We start from the raw sequence: 24990 nt of genomic DNA, 5'->3' as shown, positions 1-24990 counted from the left end.
CTAAAACACTCACATGATACAATTTCTCCTTATTTGATATTCTTATTTGTGTAAGTTCTGGCACTAATTCCTACTGGTTCCCTGGTGGCATGCAGTCTTCAGCCTGGGGGAACTGGAACCCTTTATATGAAGGACACATCCCTTTTCTTGTTATACACATTTTCAATCAAATATGGGTAATACTAAAATGAGAATAGCCATATGGGGACCTGGGATCATGATGAATCATGCTTGCCATGTGCAGAGATTATCAACAGAATCAAGGACTCATCCCTACAGCCATCCCAGTGTGTGTGGAAAAGTGCAATGCAAGGATCATCACCATGTTAAGAGCTTGTTGGGATGAAAATACAGAGCAGAGAGTAATTTTCTTCTCTGTGAAAAAGTAGTCAAGAGAAGCAGGCCATGAAGGGTTGAGTTTTGCTCACTTGTGAAAGGCTTATTACCACAAATAGGTTGTACCTTTCACCTGACAGGTATCAAGAGTGTTTTGTAGACTATGTGAAATATGCAAGAGTTGTTTGTTCACCATTCAAATGTGGCTGTGGTAGAGAAGGGAAATAGTAGCTGCTGAACAGCCCACAACGACAGCGTTCGGTGGTTTAGAGCAGGAAATGAAGACAATTAATATCCAGTTGAAACCAGATGTCATGTTAATTAGGCAAACAGTAAGCCAGTCACCTTTTTTTAAATGCAGACTGTGGTTACTTCAGGCATCACAGGTGATGGAGTGCCTACTGTTTAGTTTCCTATATCCGTGGTCAGTATTCTCCCTACTCATTTCAAATGTTCATCTGGTCTTGTCTTGAAGCAAAATAGGTCACATTAATCTTGCTACACATAAAAAGCCTCAAAATAAGCTAAAAAGATAAAATATATAAAAGCACCTCACCCTTTGCAGTTGTGCTTGTTAGAAAGTAGATACCCCTGATCTTCCCTCTCTGCAACCCCTTGTCTCAGGTAATTGCATTTTATTGCTTTCAATATCTCAGTATATTATTATATAATAATCTATGATAGAATTTGGCCAGGATACAAGCCTACAGCTTTCTGTCTTGCAAGACAGCTGTAGGTTACAATAGTTGCTATAGGGGACCCTGAGATTCCCTGTGTACATGTTCTGATGCTTTTGTACTTTCTGTAAGCAGTAGTGGTCACTGTTAGAGGGAGGCTTTTGATTTAGATGAACCTTTATTCTGCTCCAGTGAGGCCAGTGTTAAGTTACGCCAGATGGGAAAATTATTTTATTTCAAAATTATTTCTTCCCTCAGCAAGATACCCCTTTAAACTAGTGTGAGAAATGACTGCATAATTAGCAGTGTATGTAGATTCTGCAGATACATGTGGTAGGAGGACCCAAGCACCTTGTGAAAAGGCCTGGAATATGGAACAGACAAGTCATTCCCTTCCTCACCATGAAATCCAGCCACCAGGAGGAAACTACTGAAATCTGAAACTATACACTATATGCTGTGTTACTTGGCACCAGATGATAAACAAATGTGACCTCATTGTATACGCCCCAGTAGGCACATTGGGATCTTGGACAACACGGTGAGCAAACTGGAAAAATATGTTGATCATTTGATTTGGAGGGTCTGGTGCAGTTGGTGGCAGAGAAAAGGAAGATAGATGAGCTCCTCTCATCAATGTTGCTGGGTTTTTTGACTGACAGTCTGTACAGATGTGTTGCTAACCTAAGCGTTGCTCTAACATGCTTGAAATTAAGAAGCAAAAGCCAATGGAGGATGCAAAGGAATATCAGAAGCAGGGGAAGAGATAGGAAGGCAATATTGATCAGCATGATGGCTAGTGATCTCCATACATCACTTTCCTTGATTCCTACTGAAGTTTTGGAAAATGCTTTCAGTAATTTCTGACTCTTTCCAAAACAAATCAGGGCAAATGAAAGAAAGGGAGAACAAGAAACAGTGGTCACAAAAGAAATTATCCCTTTTCCTCCTCCTTTCCAGCTTCACTGAAGAGAACAGCTCATTGCTTGGTGGAGCTGCAGCTTGTGTTCTCTCAGCATCCCCCTTCAAGTGGTCAGTCTCCTGAGTGACCTGCACAACCTCTTCTATAACATCCTTAAAACACATGGTGTTTGGCACTTTCTGGCTATTGAGCAAATAGTCATGCTACAGCAAAGCTTTCATTATGACTCTTCTGCTGGCTTTGGAGAAGGACCTCTGCTAGAATAACTCAGTAGGCAGGTTAGTCGCAAACGTGTTTTCATAATCTATTAATGGGTATGAGGAGGAGACTTGTTTCCCCATCTGCCAAAGTAAGTTGTGAAGTGGTTGAAGATCTCTCCTAGGAAAAAATAATTAAAATTTCAGTTTAGTCCAGTGAAGGACCATTGGTACAGTAACTTTCAAAACATTTTTGGGTTTTTTCTTCCCACTTTTGTTTACATTTTGAAAAATAGTCATTTCAGGATTGAAGGTTCAGATTTATTTACACCCTGCACTCCACACCAAGGATATGTAATAAAAATAGTTGTGCTCTTTTTGTTGCTAAAAGTAGAAACCACTGGTGATGCTTATATGGTGGCTAGCAGCCTACCCATTTGCAATGGGATCAACCATGCTGAAGAAACAGCTATTATGTCTGTGAAATTCCTGAGTGCTGCAATTACTTTCAAGATAGGCCATATACCCAGAGAGAAGCTGAAATTTCATTATTGCCTAAACACAGGTAAACAGCCCGAGTCTGGCTGGCTGTGAGCTGGGGGTGGAGGTCTGGGTGCATCAGAGGGTAAGGATTGCCACCCACTGAGGCACGGTGGCACACCTTTCACAAGTGTGAAGTAAAACCTGTTGGTGTAAACTTCCTTCCGGGTGATTAACCTTTGAGTTTTATCTTATGTTTGCTATGGGTGCTTGTGATTTGTTACTGTGGGTCACCAGGTACATCATAAATTTGGTACCAGAACCCTTAAATTTGTTGTCTTGATTTTCTTTATATATGGGATTTCTCTTTCCAATACAGATAAAATAAATGCAAAATTTGCAGGTTTTCTCAATTCACAGTTCATCCTCAGAAGTATCAGATCAGACTACTTATTTGCCTTGATGACTCGTTCCAGTAACATTCCCCTCTATGGAACGAGTACCAATCAGACATGCTCCACTGCTCATGTCATTCTTTCTGCCTCAGTTTTTCTCGGTTTGTAAAGGGAAGATTAAGTCTTCCAGATTAATCAGTTAGTGTTTTTAGAGTACTTTGAGGTATTCATTAAAAGGTGCTAGCACTGAAGTGTTGGGCACAAAGACAATGAGAAGTGCTCAGAATGCTCTTATCAGGGCTTATTAATCACCATGTAAATTTATAGTGCTGTGCAAACATTTCACAGTGATAAGACCTCTGCTTTAGCATTAGACTTCTGCTTTAGCATTAGACCTCTGCTTTAGCACTTACCAAGGAAAAGGATCTACATGCCCCATTTCCCATCATGCAGTATTGCATCATTTGGACTCTGCTGAGTGTGCTTATGGAAAAGCAGAATACAATTTAAACCTGCAAGACCTTCTCAAAACATATTTCAGGGCCATGTTGCTGACAAGTCTGTGCTACCTATTGTGACTTAATTGTCTTTTAAAATAAGGTCAATATGATATACATCCCGAATGTCTGTGTCTTAGGCGTGCTGATGTACATTGCTGTATTTGCTCCCAGAAGAAAAACAGTGATGTTATTTTCCAATTAGAGCAGGTGAGTATAAGCAGAAGAGCAGACTGTCTTGCAACAGTGTGGGATCCCTTCCAGTGATGCTTTGTGTCACAGTGTGTAAAAGCCCAGAGAGAACCAGTCTGTCAGAGCAGGGTGTTAATGTGGATTAAACCACATGCAGAGAAAATTTAGCAGGAGAGGAAGCACAGTCTGCTCAACGTGGGCAGCAATCTGGGAAGGTTGGAGGCTGGTCGCACCACAGGGCAGGTGTTTGCATTGCAGGTGGGCTTTGTATAGGGGAATTTAAGAATATTTCTCTTAGATTTTAGAAATGGAAAATGTCTAACATAGTTGTTTTTAAAGAGCAGGCTAAGACATTAGGTGGGTACTAGGTTTTCCTTGTAACAACAAAGTAAAGAAAAATGTGTTGGAAAGCAGGCTGATCTCTATGCTTCAAGGTGCAATGCAGCTTCTGGCAGAGCTCAGGACTCTAGTCTCCCTGTTCAGTGCCTGGCTGCAAAAATTATTATTTATTTCTCTGAAGCCACTGGACTTGACCTTTGCAGGGTCACAATGATACTCTACATGAAAGGGCCGTGGGGTCCAATCAATCAATAGCTATTTTTAACTCTGCACCTGTGAGTGACAGCTGCCCTTTAGATGGAGATAACTTGAAAAGATTTGATCTTCAGAACAGAGTGAGGAGTTTCACTCCTAATACAGGCTATGTACTTCTATGATGTGTTTTGTATGTATTGAGTCATAGCTCTTATGATACTATTCTGAGATAAGTAGGGTTTTTCCTTGTCCCTGACTGGGACATTTAAACAAAATGTCATGGATTTACAGAATAAAGGGATGAAGTTGGTGTTTAAATTAGGGTTAAGATGGGGAGTTTCTATACATGCTGTCTGGATCTGAGACATTGCCTGTGTTTATATTGTGTAATATATTGCCAATTCTGGCAGCACATGCAATGTTTACCTCAGTGTGCTACTGCGTTGAGATCCCCCTTGAGAAAGGCTTGCAGCCCTGGTGTGGCTTCACTCCTTTGAGGGCTGAGCTAGGAGGGGATGCACTAGGTGGGCATATCAGGTCAGACCTAGTCTGGCATCTGCAGCAGAATCAGTTGCATGTCCTCTGATTGATAACCAGCTACTGAGGATTCATTCTCAAGTTTGGATTTGAATTGTGGGATCCCAGCATAGTGCCTTAACTATAATTAATTCTGACTTGACAGAGCCTGCTCTTTCTTTTTCACTATCACATCTGGGGTGGCACGAATGGAAGGAATCACAGTGCCATGGCACTGCTTGTTTGGGGACACTAAATATAGAGCATCAAGGATGCAAAGTACCAGCTTGCATAGGTGGCATGCTTGCTGGTTTGTACTTCCGAGGATTTGTGTTAGATCTGACTCACTCTTTCATTGGCAATTTCTGTTGGACGTTCTTAATTGTTATTTGTATCTGCAGTGACTGTCAAAGGCCACCCAGGTTAATGGTGTTTACCATTTGCAAGTGAGAAGTGACCTATATTTAATGAACAAAATATTGTGTAAATGTGTGTCACTGTATAGTGATATTGTGATGCAGCCTGTGTTATCATCTTGACACCTGTGTGTTCATTTCTCTCCTACTTCTTGCCATGACCTCAGTGGCCTTGTGCTTCAGCGTTGCAGTGGCAAACTGTGAGAAGGAAGGCATGTAAAAACTCATGCCTCATTAGAGTTCATCCAAATGAGAGGAAGAATTGGGACAAAACCAAACTGTAATCTTTGGGAAAACAAATGTTGGGTTCTAAACAGATTATCTGCATTCCCTGTAGCTAACCTTCCTTTCCCTATGTTTCCATGACCAGCCCTGAGTTGGACTTTCAGATGCAGAGATCAAGGCAAGCATCTTCATGCCCCACCAGCTGAAAAAGATCCATCTTTATAGTGCCTCTGAAATGGTGAAGTCTTTCAAGTTTTAGCTTGTGCTAAAACCTTTTGCAGTCATTGCATTTTCTGATACTGGCAACATAAATAATATTTAGTAGCATAAATAGTGATGACCCATATGCAGGTTAGAAAGAATGAATTATAGTCTACATTTTTTATGCCAGCTGTTTAGGATGGACAGCTTGTGCTTTCTCAAGAATTAGTGCTTCTGGAGCTGAAACCTCTTCATATATTGCTGCCTTCTCTGGCAGATAGACCTTTTCACAGCCACCTCTGGGAGCTGTTTTTCAGTTGTGTTTTATTTGTTTGTTTTTATCAATAAACCATTTCTGGACTGTAAGAAGATACTGATTGGTAATAGGGCTTTGCCCACCCTACCAGCACAGCTTGCGGGCTGCATGAGCCCCACTCAGTACAGTAATGTATAGGGAGATATGTATGCCCAGAGGCTCCATCCCACGGTGGGCAGGGAGGTGGCTTGGGAATTTACAGGCACACTTCACAGTTGCTGCAATCCTGCAAGGTTAGTTCCAAAGCAACACTTACTGCATAATCAGGAAGAAAATGAATCAGCCTATGACGGAAACTCAGTTCAAGGCTTTCTGCACAAAATAGCCATGATAGGAGATCAGTGACTGTTGCAAAGGCAAGGCAAAAGAAACAGGCTTTGGAGAGGAAGCCAGTGTGTTAGTCTCATGTGGCAAGGACAAGAATTTGAAGAGGTAAAACCTCTTGGCAGGTGTTGAAACTTGGGGTGTTAGTGGGAGGAGGGAAGGGGAAAGGGAGACAAAGCAGCAAACGGGGGAGAAAAACCTGCAGGGTCATTATCTCTGATCAAAATGTCCTGTGGTGCACAAAACATTCAGTAGCAATTATCTGCTTTAGAAACTTGTACCGCTAAGAAATATTTCGAAGTGAGAAATCTAACTCTGGTCTGCCTAAATCGGACAATTCTGTCAAGAGAGTGCCCTCTGCTGTACGTAGGGGCTTAATGCATGCCATCAGCTATCACAACGGGCCGTTTCTCTGCAGGCTGTCAGGGCGGATCCCGTCTGCTATAATTTCACCTTCTAAACAGCTTTATTTTTCTCAGTTACTTATAAATACATGTGGACTGAGATTACACCTAGAGGAGAAAATATAGTCCATGGTATGGACTGTGTGCAGCTGTAATGTATGCATGGTCTAGCTATGTATTATCATCATAACAATGAGGTTTCAAAAAGAAGAGGGAGGGAGCTTTAAATCCTTAATTTAATAGAAGTATTCAGGAGATTTCCTCTCTACAAACAATAGCAAAAACTCTATAATGTGCTTATGCTGCAGTACGTACAGACACAGGTACACCCACTGTATTCATTAATAGGAAGTATAACAGCTGTAGTTATTCTTCTCTCTTTCATATTTAGGATGTTGGAATTTTCGTGGAAAAGGCCTAGGAATGTTTCTTACACTTTCAGGAGTTTTGTTCAATATTGTTTTAGTAATTACTGGAAGTAAGGAACCTACCATCACTCTTGCTGGGAAATTGTTTCATGTCCTGATATTTCCCGCTCTTTAGAAATCATGGTTTCCCTTTCTAGTGATCTCTTCTTATTGTTTAAGAGCTGTTGTTACTCAGGTACAGAGCTAACACCTCAACCCTGTTGTATCTGACATCAGCTATGTCTTCAAGGAAGTGTAAAGCTCATTAACTTGTTTTCCAACCTCAGATGTTCTTAGTTTGCATCCACACCATGCAGCTATCCAGCACTGAGCCTGTCCAGTCAGCAAGACATCCTACTCCTAGCAGTATTGTACCTACTTCAGCATGTGTAGTACTCTACTTAACCCAACCAGTCAATACTGGCAATGCTGAGAAGCAGGAAAGAAATGTCACGTGATTAATTCTGAGGACCTTCTAACTATTGCTACATAAAAAGCATCCTTTTCTCCCATCTTTGACATGTTAGTTAGTTTTCATCTTGTTCAATGGCTTCACAGATCAAGCTAGGACCTTGCAAGACCAGGTCCAGAGGGGAGTTTGATACCATGCTGAGACTGACAGGAAAGGGGCACTCTGAAGGTAAATTTGGCATTGAAAAATGCTGAGTTTGCATATCCCTGTGTTCCTTATAGAAACAAGTACTGTTGGCATCACAGCTCTTTAAAAGGAGACATTGGTAGAATACATAACCCTTGGGATTTCACCAGTTTAAAATGTCTGCAGAGACTGGGAAGAGGCAAATCTGCTTTGGGATTCTCCAGTATTCGAGGCACAAAGCTCATGGAATGTTTTATTTATCTGGCAAAATGGTGCACAAGGATTTTTTTGTGACTTTCATTTTTCCTCTGTAAAATAAACATCTTTAGTAAACAAGTCCAGGTCCAAACAGGATTGGGGAAAGTTAGAAACACAGCTGGACTGTGTTTTATAATAAAACAGCACAAAATCCAATCGCAAAGAGTAGATGGAAGATGATATCTGCAAGAGAAACACAGACTAAATGTGAGTACTTCCTTGTCAGCTGCCTTTCACGTTCTCTTCCCACCACCAGCAATACAATTCCATGCCCCTAATGTGGCTCTGTCACCATATCACATTTTAATCAAAAGGCTTTGAAAGGCCTTTTGCAAACCCTCTCCCAATGAAATGCTTTCAGACATCTCTGTTAGCCCAGTGAGACATGCTTGCTCCTTTTTGGGAAGAGGGTGTGAAAATAAGAGAAAGTGATGTTCAGTAGTGGGAGTTATTGTTATGATTTTATTGTCCAGAGTGAGGGATGTGCCGAAAGGAGGAAAACAAAATGTATAACACTGAGAAATAAAATTTGATTTTGAAATATTTCCCTTTCTGTCAAATTTTTGACATAGCTCTTTGAGCTATGGGGTTTATGTTGACAGAGTCACTCAAAATACAGATTTGGGATTGATATTTTCATTGTTATACTTTGCTATTTACCTGAGAGTGTGTAAAATCTGGATAAACCTTTGCCTGTATAAAATAAGAGAAAAAGATAACGTTGGGATGGCATGTTTAAAATAAGGCAAAGTGCACCAGTGTACTTCATAAAAGCAAAACAGATAACATTTGCCACATTTTGAAATTCTGGATATTTCTTCCTCTTGGCTTTACTATCTCAAGTTGTAAAAGGATCCTCAGTTCTTTCATGTTCTAAAATTGATGGAGTTTTACTGTTGCAACATCCTGAATTGTAATAATGCTGCTCTACATGTATTTTTAATTTTAAATTGGCTTTCAGGTTGGTGTGGATGCAGTTGATAAACTAGAATAAAGGGCTCCACTGAAAGCATGATTTAGGCATACCTTATTCCAAGGACCTGTTTCAAAAGATGTGCTGGATCTGCAGAATTAAACCAGTTCAGGGCAAAATTCCTGGTGTCTCCAGGAAGCAGCAGTTAGAGGAAACAGGTGTTGTTTCATAGTGGGGAAACCTGATGGTAGTTCAATTTGTGTATCAGGAGAGATAGGCATGAAGGATTAATCTACGAGAGTTGTGGCTATGCTGAAGTACCAACCCACAGTGTAATGAAAAGCTTTCCTGCTTCTCCTAAGCCTGACCTCTCTCCCACTCGTGTGGAATCTATCAGAGCTCGTCTGGGCTGTTGCTGAGGTCAAATGTAGGTGAGCAGAGTTTACATTGATAACTTGGTGTGTAAGTGGTTTGGCCATTTATGATTAATGCCAAATGTGTGCCTTTACTCACTTTGTAAATGAGGATAGTTTTGCTGAGCTCTTCTACCAGAGCCCAGAGGGGACCAACTTCTGTTCCCGACTCCACTGCTATGGGGGAAAGGGCTCTGGCAGAGGGCTCCAGCTCCCTCTGCTTGCTCCTATGCTGTGAGCCACGGGTAGCTCCCAGCTTCATTGCTTCCCAAAGGGAGAAACACCCCAGAAACCCAGTCACTTACTGCGTACAGCAATCTCCGCAACTAAAACACCTCCGGTTTGTTCCATGCGCTGTTTTCGTTTGTCACATATCTCAAGAGATCAGAGAGAAAGCCGTGTATACCAAAAAAATTAAAAATAATAAAAAAATCCAGACCCAATTCTCATGTTTCCAACCAAGGAAGTAAAATCTGTGTCAATATTGCTGCATATTTTCCAGGCACATTTTTTCCCTGTAATCACTGGGGTTTTTTTCGTGCAGGAGAGATTTAAGGAGAGTATTTACAGTCCATTTTCTGAGGATTTTGGTGTGCCACAGCCCTTACAGTGACTGTCAGTGTGAGTGCTCTTTTCAGTTATGAGATGACAGGAGCACAGATAGGTGTCTGCTTGCTAACCACGGGTCCTCCTGGGCTGCCCTTTCCACCCTGCCTTAAACAAAACTCCTGTCAAGAAGGAGGGTGGGAGCTGAACTCCAACTATTTAACCCGTGACCCCTGTGAAGGCTTCTGTTGTTTATTGCTAATTGTAATTGTTGCCTGTTGGGTAGAATCAGGAAGCACCAAATCCCTTCCATATATATCATGTCATGTCCAGCACTAATGATGCCTGTCAGCTGACAAGGTCTGTATCGGAGGCAGTGCTCTACAGATTAAAGTCCTTGTCCATCCCCTGACATTTGCAGATCCCCGGCTGTGGGCATTATTTTTACAAACTCAGCATGTGGTAATTCTGATCATGAGTTGCTTGTAAGCATAGACCCCCAGCTTGGTTCAGCCTTAATTGCAGCAGACCACCAGCTGCATTTTTGGGTTGGAAGTAGACTCAAGGGATGTTAGCCTGATCAAGCAATTATCTTGCAGTCGAGGGTGAGGAGGGAATTTCACCCTATTCCTGAAAGGGTGATGTAGATGTTTGGCAGTACTGTCAGAAAGGCAGATATGGAGTACTGGTTTTGTGTTTTCTCTTAAACCTGGTCTGTAGCTGGATAAAAGTTGAAGAAATCTTTAAAAACAAACAACAAAATCTAAGCCCAGAGTTTTTTCTTTTGCCTTTGAAACTTAGAATTTCTAACAATGCATTTTTGTCAAGCCTGCAAATTCTGCACAAATCAGTTCCCCCTGCTTAGTGCTGGAGCTGGGTAATAAACTGCTATCTTAATTTGGCTCCTGGACAGAGAAAGGGTTTAGAAAGAATAGTTGGTTTCACCAGGAGGAATGCTTTATCTTCTCCAGCAAGAAATATTTGTTGCTGAAACAACAATATGTCAGCCAAGGAGTATTTTAGGCTTTCATTTCATGTTAAATAAAATTTGACTTCATTTTATAGCAATAACACATTCATTGCATGACAGAAAGAATAGCAAGGCTGTGACTTAGTGAAGGAGGGAGAGAGAAGTCTTTAAAGAAAGACAGTTTAGTAACCCTCACCCTTGCATCAGTTGGTGCAGGCAGTGCACACCTCCCCATGCTAAATAACATGCCTGTATAGCTCCCTCCCCTCATTCCCACCTAAGGTTACAGTTCCTGCTCCAGTGACAATTTGTGTATCTCATGAAGAAAAGGATGGCTGCAAGAGCAGTAACTTACTGCAGCACTGCAGGGTAGCAGAAGGGACCTTCCCTGGGAAGGGGGACTGGGAGGTTTTGTTTGACTAGGAGTGAGCTTTGAGCCAGATTCTCCTGCTGCCCCCAGGATGCCCTCAGCACCAAGATATTTGGTAAAATGGAAAAAAGCTCTACTTTCTCCCTTTTTCAGGCTTGTGTTTAACTGTAGTTGTTTGTCAGACAGGACTGTAGTCTGGGATATCGACAAGAACTGAGTTTTTCAATGGCTACCTTATTTCTCAATACGTTTAAACAAGTTGCCCAATGTTGCATACAGTGCCTGTGGCATGACAGGGGTCAGGGTGCACAGCTGGCCACTGCGGTTCACGCATTGAAGTGGCTCCATCTACTGAAAGCCCTGGTGCTGACTCTGCACCTGACATGCCCTCTGGATGGTCTCGACATCCTCTGTCTAAATTTAGCACTGTGTGTTTCTCTGGGAGGGGGGCCTTACCACCGGGCAGGAGAACTTCTCGCTGTCACAGACATGTGTCTCACAGTGCAGCCAGACCTTGGACAGCTTGGGGATGTTACGGAAGCGAAAGGCGTTGAACTGGAACGTCGCCCGGTTCGTTTTCCCGTTCTCGTGCACGAGGATGGAGCTATCCGTGGCACACCTGTGTTGTATATGGAGAAGCAGTGTCAGAGCTCCATGACTACAGTGAAACATCTCCTGAGGTCGCAGTCTGATGAATGCATTTGCCCTGCTGTGGGCCAGCTTCTCTTTTGCCCCCTTATCCCCCAGCCCATGGCTTTTGGTCATCCTTGGGGCTGCGCTGGGCAGAGGCGCTGCCCCAGGTCTCACCAGCACCTACCCCTTGGTGATCAGAGGCCAGTGGATCTGGTAGAAATACTCCGAGGAGGGAGTTGCCCAGCAGTTGTTGAGAACAACTTTGAACCTGAGGATACACAAACCCCAGATTAGCAAGGAATGTCCCGATTGCAAATTTATTAATTCTTACTCCTTCCCTTGCCTACCTGTCACTTAAGCCCTTAGCTTCCACTCCAGCAAATATGTCAGAACCAATTTCCGATGTTTCAACGATGAATGGGGCTTCTTTTATACTGGAAAACTTGGCATTCTTTGAGAGACAGAGAGAAAGGCATCATACGTTACTAGTAACATGCAAAGCAAAGGCATGTGGCCACTTCAGACAGATCTGGGGAGATGGAATCCAGAAGTCTGGATTCTTATTGCCTGCAAGTTCCAACTCTACACTTAGTAGTAGGACTACTGCAAGCCCAAGGTGGTGTTTAAAAATCTTTTTGTTAATGCTTGTCTTATAATGATAATAAGTTTATATTTATTATCATTATTATTAGTAATAATAATAATTTGATGCTATTTTGGTTGTAGTATGTTATATCACGGCATGGGCGAGAAGTGAGCTTGCTGCTGCTTCTGATACGCGAGGGGTAGGGGGGGAAGCTGGTGGGTGTGAGAGATTGGAGATGACCATAGGGATTGGGAATGGGGTTGGGAGATGGCCATATGTTGGGGAAAAGGAATGAAGACAAGCAGAAATCACATGCCCATATGGAAAGGTTCAGCACTCCGTGATTTATATTTGTGGTGGCTGACACGGGAGAGCTGAGGGGGCATGACTGTGCAGAAAGAGCTCTGCCAGCTATAGTCATTCACCCACTAAAAAGCCAGCCTGCTCAAAGTAGTGCAGTGTGTGGTGCTCAGATGAAAAAGTTTGGTTACAAATATGCTGAAGTACCTACCTTAAATCCTGTTGCTTTTTATTGCACAAGATCATAACAAAGTTAGCACCAGGACTAAAGAATAACATGTTTAGTCATGGCATTGGTTTACTTAGTTAAACCTACACAGCAGGATTCAGGAATATGTAGTTCTGGAGCTGTTGGACTCTTTCCCTGCTGTGCTTGCTCAGTTCCCTGGTACTGATCTTCTTATGTACCTTTCCTTCTCTACACAGCGAGGTGGCTGTGAGGCACTACAGTATTCCCACTGCAACATCAGATAGATTGGATGCACTGAATTTAAGGCTCAAGGCTGTGTTTAGATTAGTGATCCACGGCTGTGAAGTGCCCTGAGAAATTCTCATTTAACCAAAGATTTCTCCCAAAGGAGAGAACTTGCAGAAGTACTGTCACAAAGCTCTTATCAGTCCTTGTGCTGAAATGAGTTAAACCTGGTATAGTGCTTCTTTTTCCAAGCTCTACTGCTCTACACCATTTTAGGGTACTAGCTTGCTTTTCTTCACAACAGGTTTCAGTCTTGAAGGTCTGATTTTCATTCAGGCTCCAGCCCCTCGTGCTGCATCACAGACCTTTGCTGTTAATGGTGTGTCACGGACTAAAGGGCAGGTGAGACTGAAATGTTTCCACTGGGTTACACTGCAGCTTGGATGCTGCTTCTGGAGGAGGAAACGGGCACCTGAAGCACATGGAAGTATAGCCCACTGGATCCAGAAGGCTCTGTCAGGCAGCAGCAGAGATGAACAGCAAGGCAAAATAAATCTTTTATTTCCATTTTGCCAGAAAAAAAAAAAAAAAGAACATTTCACTGGAATTAACCTTTCCTCCCCAGTGAAAATGTGAAGAAAATAACAAAGGAGTGGTCTATTAGCTTTCTGAGCTTGTTCTGCACTTGTGCTCAGTGGGAAAATGTATTAGTACAGTTCAGCCACTCCCTCTGACTCCTGGGAGCCCCATGACCATTAGAACAAAACAGTCATTTGACAAAAAATTAAAGTACCAGAGATCCATTGCTCACTGTCCATCATTTGGTTTTGCAGCCATTCTGTCAGGAGTTGACAGGAGCAGTGTGGTACCTCCTGGGACCTTGCCAGTATATACTACCAGTGTGCCATATATCAGAAAAAAAAGTCCACGTGAGCTTTCATGTGGCATGCAAAGCCTGACAAAGTATTTAGTGATCAATTAGTGCCCAAAATGCAGGGTGTGGGGGGAGAGATTTCCATCAGTCCACCTTATGGTAAATATTCCCTCTACTTGGCCTGTAAATTTAACATTATTAGTTGTGCTGCTTCTAGCTGTACTGAAATAGAGAGGTTGTTTTGGTGCGTTTGAGTGCGCTTTGGTGGGAAAAAAGTCTCCAGGATCGGGAGCTGGCTGCTCCAGCAGCACAGCAGAGCTGTGGGGAGGAGGGATGTTTCAAAAGATCAGCCTGATATCCAAGGACAATATTTTGTTGGAAACAAAATTCCAGCGTGACCTGAAGATCTCTGGGGAACACAAAATATCTGTCAGGTGAAAGGACCAGGAAGCAAACTGCAGGAGAAATGTGTGGAGCTTTGCTCTATCTATAGAGACGATGTGATAGCAGCAGTGCCTGCAGATGCAGGCTGCTCTTTGAGTGGGACTATGAACAAGTTTTGCTTTTTCTTATAAAACCTGTCAGCATGTTAGAAAAGTACCTCTCAGCAGAAAGATCTTCCTGATTTGGAGGGATTAAAAGAACATGACATGTGTCTGCTCTGTTCAGTTTAAGTATATCCCTGTTAATCAGCAGAAACAAGGACCCCTGCAAACCTCACTGTAATTATCTGTTCCAGGTTAGTAATGTGCTCCATGACACATAAAGGTCAGGAGCAGCAGCCCTTTTTTTCCAGCTCTTTAGGCTGAAGCCTGTGGAAGATGAAGGCAAAAAGCTGAGTGGTGAAGAACACTTACAGAGTAGAAGTTGAGGGACAACTGACTTTCAAATGAGCCGGAGCTCCCATTCTTCACATGAACGGTGGCCACCCTGGGGACATAACAGAGTTTCTGTGAGTGAGGCCTGGTGCTAAAGACAGGGTGAGGCGCGCTCCCAGAAGAGGACATACCTTTGGTCAAAGGCAGCCTGGTTCACCAAGTAGTTGGCATTGTATGTGCAGCTGAATGAATAATTCACAGGCTGGCTCTTCACAATTATTGAGGAGTCATTGGAGACGATGGAGTTGTAGAAGTGATAAATGGGGTTCTTGAACTGTGGATGGTGAGACAGAGAAATGTAAGCCGTTCTAAGTCTTTGAGGCATCAGGAACAACTTCATACTTTAAAACATGAAGACTATCTGGTGCCAAAACACCATCCCCAAGGAAACATGGTTTTGTAGCTCTTTACATGCTGTGCTGCCTATACATATGCCTTATTTTATATATATATATGTTCTGTGTAATACAGATGCAAATGGGCAACAAACACAGAGGCTAATATCACTAAGCCTGTGAGTATTTTGCCTGTAGATGAAAAGCACAACTATTTGATTCTTCCTTCTCCCTGAATCTGGAGTTTGCCTCCTACTTCCATCAGTACTTAAAGCGTACTCCAACCTGAAGCAAACGGGACTCAGGTGACTCCGGCTGATTTCTGAGTCCAGCTCAGAAATGTTGACCATGATAGTCTTACCTCTGACTGTGTCCCACAGTATGATTTATTTTTAGGTGACAGATCTGGGATTGTGAATTGGTAATATCCCGAATCATGGATCCCGTTGTAGCAAATGCCTCCAAGTGCCAGCTGATTAACCTCCCATCCATAAGGACACTCCGGAATTCTGGTAATGATGGTTCTAGGATAGCAGTATACCAGAATTACATCTGCAAGGAAAATAATACACCTAGAGTGATATTCAGTGGTGTTTTCCTTTCAAAGAGGTGGGTCTGCACACCTACTTTCCATTGGGATTAAACTTCTGTGGGCAGGGGTGTGTGCTGTAAGGTCCCCTAACGTGAGCAGCTTTTGCTACACAAAACTGACCTTTGGGTTGTTAAATTCTGTCCTCTTTGGAAGAGTTTGGCCTTTGCCTTCTAATCAATGCAGAACTTTGTGTAAATTTCTTATCTTTCTGGAATAGCTGACTGAGGAGCAGAGACACTGCTGAGAAGCCTGAGGTGAAAAGTGTCTGCACTGAAATCTGTCAAATTAGCTTACACTGCAGAGGTGGCTTCTGTAATGTCACTGACTCTGTAAAAATAATATTGGTGTAGTTGTTTGTTAGGCTTCGGCAGATCTGCACCTTTTTAAAGCGATGTTAGATCTAGGCCACGATAGATATTTTGCCCTTTCTCTCCTTGCACTGGCATTGCAGCACCAGCGCAAACTGAATTTTTACAATTCTCGAGTGAAAAGATAAAATCTAAAAATGAAGTGAAAAGCCTAACCCTGTTAATAGCAATAGTAAATGAACTGAAATCCTAGCCCTGTTAACAGCAATGGTTAATAGCAGTGCAATATGTTTCCAAACATGATGATTGCTAATACAACCATGAATATTAAACAACATAACTTACAGATTGATTGCTTCATGATAGCAGAATTGGACATTTTTCAATGAGAATCAGGCAGTGCAAATTTGAATGTCTGATGGGAATTTAAAGGACAAATATTGACTAACCATTAGTGACCTGAAAATTGAGAAAGACTTCCAATTACTACAGTCAGAAAAAAGTCACCCTGCCTGTAATTATTCAATTATTTCTTTTAAAGCCCTCGACACTCACATTTTTATGATAAAAGCCTCATTTTGCAGCCTTTTCATGTCTGTTAGGGAATACTTGGGGAAAGTCAACTAGGGACCTTAACAACTTGCTCCTTTCTGGTCAACAAACCTTCAGCACATGAAAGCTGATTCTGCTTGTGTTTATGGTCAGATTTGTAGCTCTGGTGACTTTGCAGCTATGAAAATTCCTGCAGTTCAGAGAAACTGCTTGTGCAAATGACCGTGCTGAAATAAATGGCTAGAGGGCCAAATACTTAAGCTATACCATGAAATTACTGACAGTAGTCTGACACCAGTCATGCACATACAAAGTAGACACTATATTGCAGGGTATTCCCACACATTTCTAAAGCACATTTCTGAGTTGTAGTGAATTCTGTATTACAGGTCTGTCTGGCACCAAATCATTTGAGTTTCTAGGCAGAAATCAGTGTGCAATTAGAGACTTACATTCAGTGATTTTTGTTTTTTCTTGTTTAATGTAGCAGTGTGGTTCAGGAGTTCAGTCCAACACATTCATTTACCACTAGTTATCTGATTGCAGTCAGCGGGACTAAAGCCCAGCTTGGGCAGCAAAGATCTGCTGCATCCAGCCTGTGCTATTGCAGATAATTTCTAATTGTCATTGTTTTCTTTGCCATTTTATCCCTGAATTCTTCTTGTGCTTAACTTTATTGCACTGTGATTATTGCACAGAGTTAAGCATATGCCTAATTCTCTGTGGGGCTAGGACTTCAGTACTATGTGCTTTACTGTGCTAGCTGGAAGCAGATCAGTAAAAGAAATGTAAAGATTAGCTCTCTAGAATCCACAGTTTAACTTTGTGGAAAAAAAACCTTTCCACTTTTAGATAGAATAAAACCGTTTGGCAGCTTAATTACAAGAGAAGATCATAGGAGACTTAAGTTATTTTACCTGCTTTATTTGGAATGCAAGGCCCTGCAAGAGCTCGAGCCAAGATGACCAGCAGATAAATAGTAAGAGTCACCATTTCTTGCAACAATCTGAGGACACAGGGAATAAAAGCTGAAATTGTCTTCAAAATTGGAAATAAAAGCAATGAATGCATTGACTGCAGAAATGAAACTGTAGCTACTGCTAAACATGTTCTTCTTGCAGAGAGAAAAAAATAACATTACTGATACTCTGTCACCCAACTTAATTGCATCTACAGGATAAATATTTCCAAGACCATTGTTATTGTTGGATGCCTATTGTGACAATTTTACTATTTCGGTTTAGTGGTGGCTTTTAATTATTCTAGATTTTCTTTGTTCTTGTAAAGAGTCTAAACCAAAAATGTTAGTATAACCAAATGAAACTGAAACAATGGGATATGAAAAAAGAGGGAATAAAAATTACTAGATGAAATATGATGCAATAACATATATATATATCATGCTTATAAATTTAATGCTGAAACTATTCTCTGTGGTGATGGCTATCCTGATGTATATAATCTTAACTTCATGTAGCGCATTTTTTGTAAATTATGCATTTTCTCCTTTACTGCTAAATGTTGAGTTTGTAGGAAAACATACACAGCAGTAATTTACATTCCCACTTCAGGCCTCAAACTTGCAAACTGTTTCCCACAGGGAGAAGCATGTGCAGCCTGTGGGATTTGGACTGCAGTTCTCATATTTTCCCTTTGTAGACACTCTTCAGTGTCTGCCCTCAGATACACATCACTGAGCACACTGTCAGAAGTAACAAATATCATTTAGGTTAAGAAAAAAAATCTTCTTGTTTAAGTATTTCCAACAAAAACAATCAGTTTCAACATTTTCATTCAGCCTCTATTTAAAAAGATATATCTAAAACAGGCTCATACAGTACATTTCAGTGACATTTCCTTCTAATTACAATCCTATGCATTCTATAAGAAATTAAGTATTATACCTACAAGACAGGAAGGGGCTAAGTGTTTCAGATTTTCATTCCAGCCTTATTCCAATAGCTGCGCTGTCAGCTCTTCCCAAGATGTCCTCTTTCAAATGAACCCAGCTGGCGTTATCTTCGCTTTATATAAGCAATCTTGTAAAAGGAGCCCATCTCTGGTTAAATCTCGACCCGCCAGTATTGTCCAGTGTGGGAGGAAAAAAAAAAGTTATAGAAAAGCAGTTCCCTTGCCCTAGATGGGACTGTATTGCTGCTATTCGATTTTTTAAAAGTCTTTCTATGGTGGCTTTTTACAGATCTTGGAAATAATTAAACAGAAACCTGCTGAAGGTATATAACTGGCACAAAATTTTTGGTTTACAAGTTAATTAGGGAAATGTAGAATTACTGCAGAGGTGAAGCCACAACTTCCTTCTAGAATTCAGTGAAAAAATATTTATAGGAATTAGCTGCCTGTCTTGAATGACTTACTGACAATGTCAATCTTTTGTGCCATGCAAGTGGACAAAAGTAATTTCAACAGATCATATACAACCTTTGGGGTTGTTTTTTTCACTTATTTTTTCTAAAAGTTCACAGGCATATAATCTGAGTTTAGGTAGGATCTTCCATAAACCTAAGTATTATACTACATAGTACCTAATGCTATGTGCATAGAAGACTGTAGTATACATTAAATATTAACACTATAGAACATGTAAAACTGACCATTACACATAATAGTGAAACAAATTGGCTCTTCATATGACCATCAGTCACATGGTTGCCATATGACAGTCTTGGTCAGCTGGTAAGATTTTCTGGTGAGCTATTACATCCTGTTTGTGTTAGCTTTTAGTGACAGTCCCAGAAAAAGGACATGGGTATGCTACTGCTATTTTACATGCCTACATAAAAAAGGATGGCTTATAGACCCTCTTGCCATGTAAACTGGCACAGCCTCAACTTTGGGCACATGTGTGTCCACCCAGATCTGTGTGCTGTGAAGCTACTTATGTTCTGATACCTGTCTTGAGTCACAAAACACAGAGGGTCTCACTGACCTTGTGTGTGGGGCCCAGTCCTGTGGAGCTCCTCAGAGATGATTTTCGGTGTCTCCTTCTGTGGAGAGCCTCATTCTGCCCCATCGTGGCAGGAGTTTGGTATGGATCTGCCTTCTCTCAAGCAACTTTTGGCATATAGGGATTACGCAGTAGTAAGGCTGTACCATTGTCATTAGTCTGGAGTTTTTGAGGGAGGAAGGAGTGGGATGGAAGAGCATAGTGGCCCTCATCTTAACCTGAAATGCGAGACAGTGAGTTTTCAGGTCTCCTGTGGGTGCTCCTATGGGTAAGATTTATGGGCACACCTTCAGGAAAGCATTCACTGCAAGGAGTGTCTCAAGCCAGGTGGCATTAGCAAAGCATGGCCATGACAACACCATGCACTGTATAGGATGCTGTCTCTCTCCCAGTGGTCGTGGTGTGCAGGTGAATCTACAATGATATGAAAATATTTATAAGTAATTAGGGTGACTTCTGCTTCTTTCAGACTGATCCAAAGCCCTAAAGAAAGGTTGAAAAGCCTATAAATTTCTGTGTTTAGTTTCAAATAATAAGCCTGAACCTAGACCTGAAGCTTCATAAGGATTGCAATACAGAGCACATAATAGGCTGCTCTCACTATTCTTGTGAGCCACATCCTGGAAGCCATCACATTCTGATTTAAATGAGATTACTTAAAGATGTACACATGGATAAAATCCTTTGGCCAGGGTTTGTTGTTATTTTAATTTAATTAAAGAATAATCCACTGAACAAGAACCAAAGCTCATAAATTATTTGGTGTGACCTAACTAGGGATTATCCTCATCAGAAATCCTAAAATAAGGAAGATTTAACTCCAGGTGTCTGTTTTACATCCTCATCCCACATCCTGCAGGCATTGAGACCCAAATTTGATTCCCTAAGCCCAACTCTGAATATACACTGTGTAAACATTCACTTATTTTTGTCTTTCTGTGTGTGAGTGTGTATTTGGTCTGGAACCAGAAACCAGGGTTTCTGGTGACACTTTATGACCCATCCTGTTATCAAACATATATAGCCCAGAAACAAGGGCAGATTTACAGGAGAAACCTTGTGTCTTGGGGCATGAGAAAGGCCTCATGACCTTGTACAAACTGATTCTTCAAGCTCAGGGGGTCAGATTCAGCTCTGGGGTTGGACTTGGTCTCTCAGGTCTGCCTACACAGGGCTGATTTGGAGCATAAAATACTTGGCTAACCTTGATTAGGCATAGTGTAAATGCTGTGCTAAAAATGATGTAAGTAATTGGTCAACCTCGCCATAACATTAACAAAACACTTGAAACAGATTAGCTTTGTTCTGATGATTTTTAGCAAATACTGTAATTAAATTATCATTGGTGTAATGCTACAGGTTTCAGTGGAATTACTCCAAAATTGATCTAATCCCATAATTTTTGAAAGAAAATAAATCTCTCACTATCTTCTCGAAGAAAAGTAATCTCCATGTACATAATACCCCTTTTAGGTGAAAGGTAGAAAACAGAATGAAATCCATGAAACAAATTTGGCAGAAGTACCAGCTGGTGTATAGTAGTTTGCATTTGCATAAGAAACAAGCACAAAATGTACCTAAGCCAACCAGCATTTGATACCTGCTCTGATCAAAGGTGAAGGCTTGGGGAAGGGTTATGTTTCTCTGAGTAATTGCACACACAGAAAAAGGAAAGTCATTAAATTGCAAAGCAGACCATTGAGGATTGTTGCATTTCCCTGCATTTCTACTTTCCAAGCCCATTGAATAATCTCAGCAGTCTAAGTATCTGTAAAGATTTCAACAAAGAGCAAATGAAGGCCTTATTGTGATTTTCACCTGCAAGGGCAGCTTGTCTCTCCAGCTTTGTTCCTTGCATTGTGATGGAAAGCTGTGTGAATATCTACTGTCTGGTTTTTACATGAAGAAAATGAGGTTCTGCTGTTTGAATCTGCAAGTGATATTGTGACATCCAATTTTCATTGTTTTGGGTAAAACAATAAACCTGAAGAGTCCCTTAGCTGTATGGAAGGACTTTATGGGGTAATAATGATCAATGGAGCTGATTCCAGAAGGAGTGAGATCTGGTGACACTCACCTAGAGACTTCAATACATTGATGATAGTGTTTCTAACCACGCACCAAAGCCTGGCAAACTCAGTTTTGTCTGAGATAAGGAGTGTATTTATCCCACAGGTGTGGAGACTTCCATGCTGGGTCTGGAAGCATGGTAACTGCATTTTTATTAGGCCTGATCTGAGTTAATGGGTCCTGTTGGAAATGCAGCAGTGTGTTGGTACAGTCAAATATGTCCTGGATCCTAAGTCTACAGTGAGCTGTGCTGTGTAGACTCATTGCTTCAAGTCATAAATTCCTTATGGATTTCAGCCTTTTATAGAATAAATGCCTTTCCAATAGTTAGTTACTCATGGCACGTGGTTGGTCGCAGACTTCAACACATGATTGAGTCACCATCCCTGGAGGTATTTAAAAGACATGTAGATGTGGCATTTAGGGACATATGGTTTAGTGGTGGACTTGGCAGTGTTAGGTTTATGGTTGGACTTGATCTTAAAGGTCCTTTCCAACCTAAATGATTGTATGATTCTATTCTATTCTATGATGTTTCATCCCTGTGAGCAGAGGACAAAGTAACCTGCTCGGGTGATGTGGGGCAAGTGGTGGACATTGTCCACCTGGATTTCTCCAAGGCTTTCAATACAGTTCCCCACAGCCTCCTCTTAGAGAAACTGATATGTTACTGTCTAGACAAGTGGTCAGTGTGGTGGGTGGGGAACTGGCTGAGAGGCCACGCCCAGAGGGTGGTGGTAGATAGCTCTTCTTCAAACTGGCAACCTGTCACAAGTGGGGTCCCCCAGGGATTGGTATTGGGCCCAATGCTGTTTAATATCTTCGTAAGTCATCTGGGTGATGGGATCAAGTGTACCCTGATGAAGTTTGCTGATGATACCAAACTGAGTGGTGAGGTGGACATTTCAGAAGAGAGCACCATCCTGCAGGAAGACCTGCATAGGCTGGGATAGAGTGGGCTAACAAGAGCCCTATCAAGTTCAGGAAGGAGAAGTGTAAGGTCTTGTCCCTGGGAAAACATAATCCAGGAGTGCAGCACAGGCTGGGATCTACCCAGCTGGGGAGCAGCTCTGTGTAGAGGGACCTGGGGGTCCTGGTGGACAACAAGCTCAATGTGAGTGAACAGTGTGCTGCAGCGGCAAAGAAAGCCAGTGGGATGCTGGGTGGCATCAACAAGGGCATCACCAGCAGAGATAAAGAAGTTGTTATCCCACTCTACTCGGCACTTGTCAGACTACACCTGGAATGCTGTGTTCAGTTCTGGTCCCCACTATACAAAAAAGATGTGGACAGGCTGGAGAGGGTGCAGATGAGGGCCACAAAGATGATCAGAGAACTGGGAGCCTGCCATGAGGAAAGGCTGAGAGAATTGGGTTTTTCAGCCTTGAGAAGGCTTAGGGGAGGCCTTATCGCTGTATTCCAGTATTTAAAGGGTGGCTACAAAGAAGATAGAGACTCCCTTTTTACAAGGAGTCACATAGAAAAGATGAGGGGTAATGGGTACAAGTTACTCCTGGGGACATTCTGATTGGACACAAGAGGAAGATTTTTCACAATGAGAACAATCACCCACTGGAATAATCTCCCCAGGGAAGTGGTAGATTCCGCAACATTGGGCACTTTTAAGATTCAGCTGGACACAGTGCTGGGCCATCTTGTCTAGACCGTGCTTTTGCCAGAAAGGTTGGACCAGATGATCCTTGAGGTCCCTTCCAACCTTTCATTCTATGACAGAACCATGCAGGTGCGTAACAGAGCACCTGGGACCCACACACACCCTCCACCCTAAGTCCTCAGATGGCTGACATTCTTCAATAGTAGCACACAACAAATCAGAAATAGAGGAAATTAGAGGAAGTTGTCTTTGTGGAATGGGGAGTCACATAAAAATCAGAGATGGAGGTTCGGGCCACCGGAAGAGAGTCTTCTGCTCTAAACTTCCTCATGCATCACCTGTCTGTGTAACTACGCAACGCTGAATCATAATGTTTCAGCAATCACCTGCAGCCATGCACTTGGCAAGACAGTGCTGCTGTTGGTACATGCACTCCCTGGGGTGTGGGTGAGCACAGACTCTCAGCTGAAGAAGCATTCTCTTGACATTTCTGCTGTCCAAGGCATTTACACAGACATTTACAACAAAAAATCTTGCTGAGCACAGAATTGTGGCTGAAGTAAATAAAAATATTTCAGGTTCATTTGAATGCTTGATCCTGTTGCTGTTTAGCTTTGCCAACTTATTTAGAGTAATATTCTTTGGAAGATTCTCTAGTAAAGTTCTCACTGGAGTTTGCTACTGTTGGAACAAAACATCGTTTTCCAGCTGAGTTTCCTTGAAGCATTTGTGTGGGTAAGTGTTTTATTTGGCTTTTTTTTTTTTTTTTTTAATGGGCTGTCTTGCAGATAGCTAGTTATGCAGGATAAGGATTTGGGGCTTGATTTAATAAAGGCATGAGACATGTAGAACAGGTCATGAGACCGGAACTGATTACTTACACTGGTCACGTGAGACCGCAGCCATCCCTGGGCTGCCACCATTTAGAGAGGCCTAAACTTGCCAGGCACTCGATTCATTTGCCTAAACAAGGCATGTATTGCATTAAAAGGTGCTGTAAGGTGGCCAAGATATCCACAGCTGTGACACAGGACCTCTAGGAGACTCACGCGCTTTTGGAGCGGAATCTGGAGGCTGGGCAGGATACTCAGGGACATCTGAAATGGCACTGGATGTCTGTGTGGGCATCTGAATTGAGACTGCTCTGGTTGGCTTGACATCGATTTTTTGTTTGCCTTGGAAGTTTAAGCACCCCTGCACGCCCTGTGGCACACGTGCCTGAGCCTGCTCCAGTCAGCAGAATGCCCTCAAATTAATTACTCATTGAGTGCCCAAGGCTAGCTTCTAGGTAGAATTAGAGCACTTCTGGGGAAAGATAGCTTTGAACTTTACAGGCGAGGATAATTGCATCTGGGTCTCCCATAGTCCTGGGCAAGGGCTCTGACCACCAGGCCTGTCTTCTCCAGCTGTCCTTTGAAGAGACCATGGCTGTGGCTGCTGGGCTCAGCTGTAATCAGTGCTGCTGTCCTGCTTGTTATGTGCCATGGCAGAATTGCAGGCATTTTCTGTTGAGATTACATGGATTAAGCATTTTGTAGCAGAGTGATGTTGCTGAGGAATAGCGTTCTGGAATCACCTGAATGTGGCCTAAATGGCTTCTGAGGTGCTTAAGTGCTTTTTTGGATCTCAACCATGCCGTCCTGTATAACACCTTGTACGCCTTTTAGTTCTTGTTATCTCAACAACAGGTCTTGATCTCTTGGCAGTGTGGGGCGGGGGGGGTGGGGAGAGGATTTTAAGAGGAAGGTGAGAAAGAAGGT

The 24990-nt window shown here is 42.1% G+C and overlaps 1 protein-coding gene across 1 annotated transcript; it reads right to left on the bottom strand.

The window, feature by feature from the left end:
- Nucleotides 1–7877: 7877 nt before the first annotated feature.
- TECTB (tectorin beta) lies at nucleotides 7878–18772 on the bottom strand. Its single transcript, XM_074874045.1, has 11 exons — nucleotides 18485–18772; nucleotides 17498–17586; nucleotides 15490–15680; nucleotides 14925–15067; nucleotides 14773–14845; nucleotides 12088–12191; nucleotides 11925–12008; nucleotides 11564–11726; nucleotides 9527–9596; nucleotides 8556–8588; nucleotides 7878–8078 (listed from the first exon to the last, which is right to left on the bottom strand). The coding sequence occupies exons 2-11, from the start codon at nucleotides 17571–17573 to the stop codon at nucleotides 8026–8028; spliced, it is 990 nt and encodes a 329-aa protein (XP_074730146.1). The 5' UTR covers nucleotides 17574–17586; nucleotides 18485–18772; the 3' UTR covers nucleotides 7878–8025.
- Between the last annotated feature and the right edge of the window lie 6218 nt (nucleotides 18773–24990).

This window comes from Strix uralensis, chromosome 7, assembly GCF_047716275.1.
Source record: "Strix uralensis isolate ZFMK-TIS-50842 chromosome 7, bStrUra1, whole genome shotgun sequence".
Classification (NCBI taxonomy): Eukaryota; Metazoa; Chordata; class Aves; order Strigiformes; family Strigidae; genus Strix; species Strix uralensis.
The sequence above is the reverse complement of the archived record's forward strand: the minus strand, read 5'-3'. Positions and strand labels throughout refer to the sequence as shown.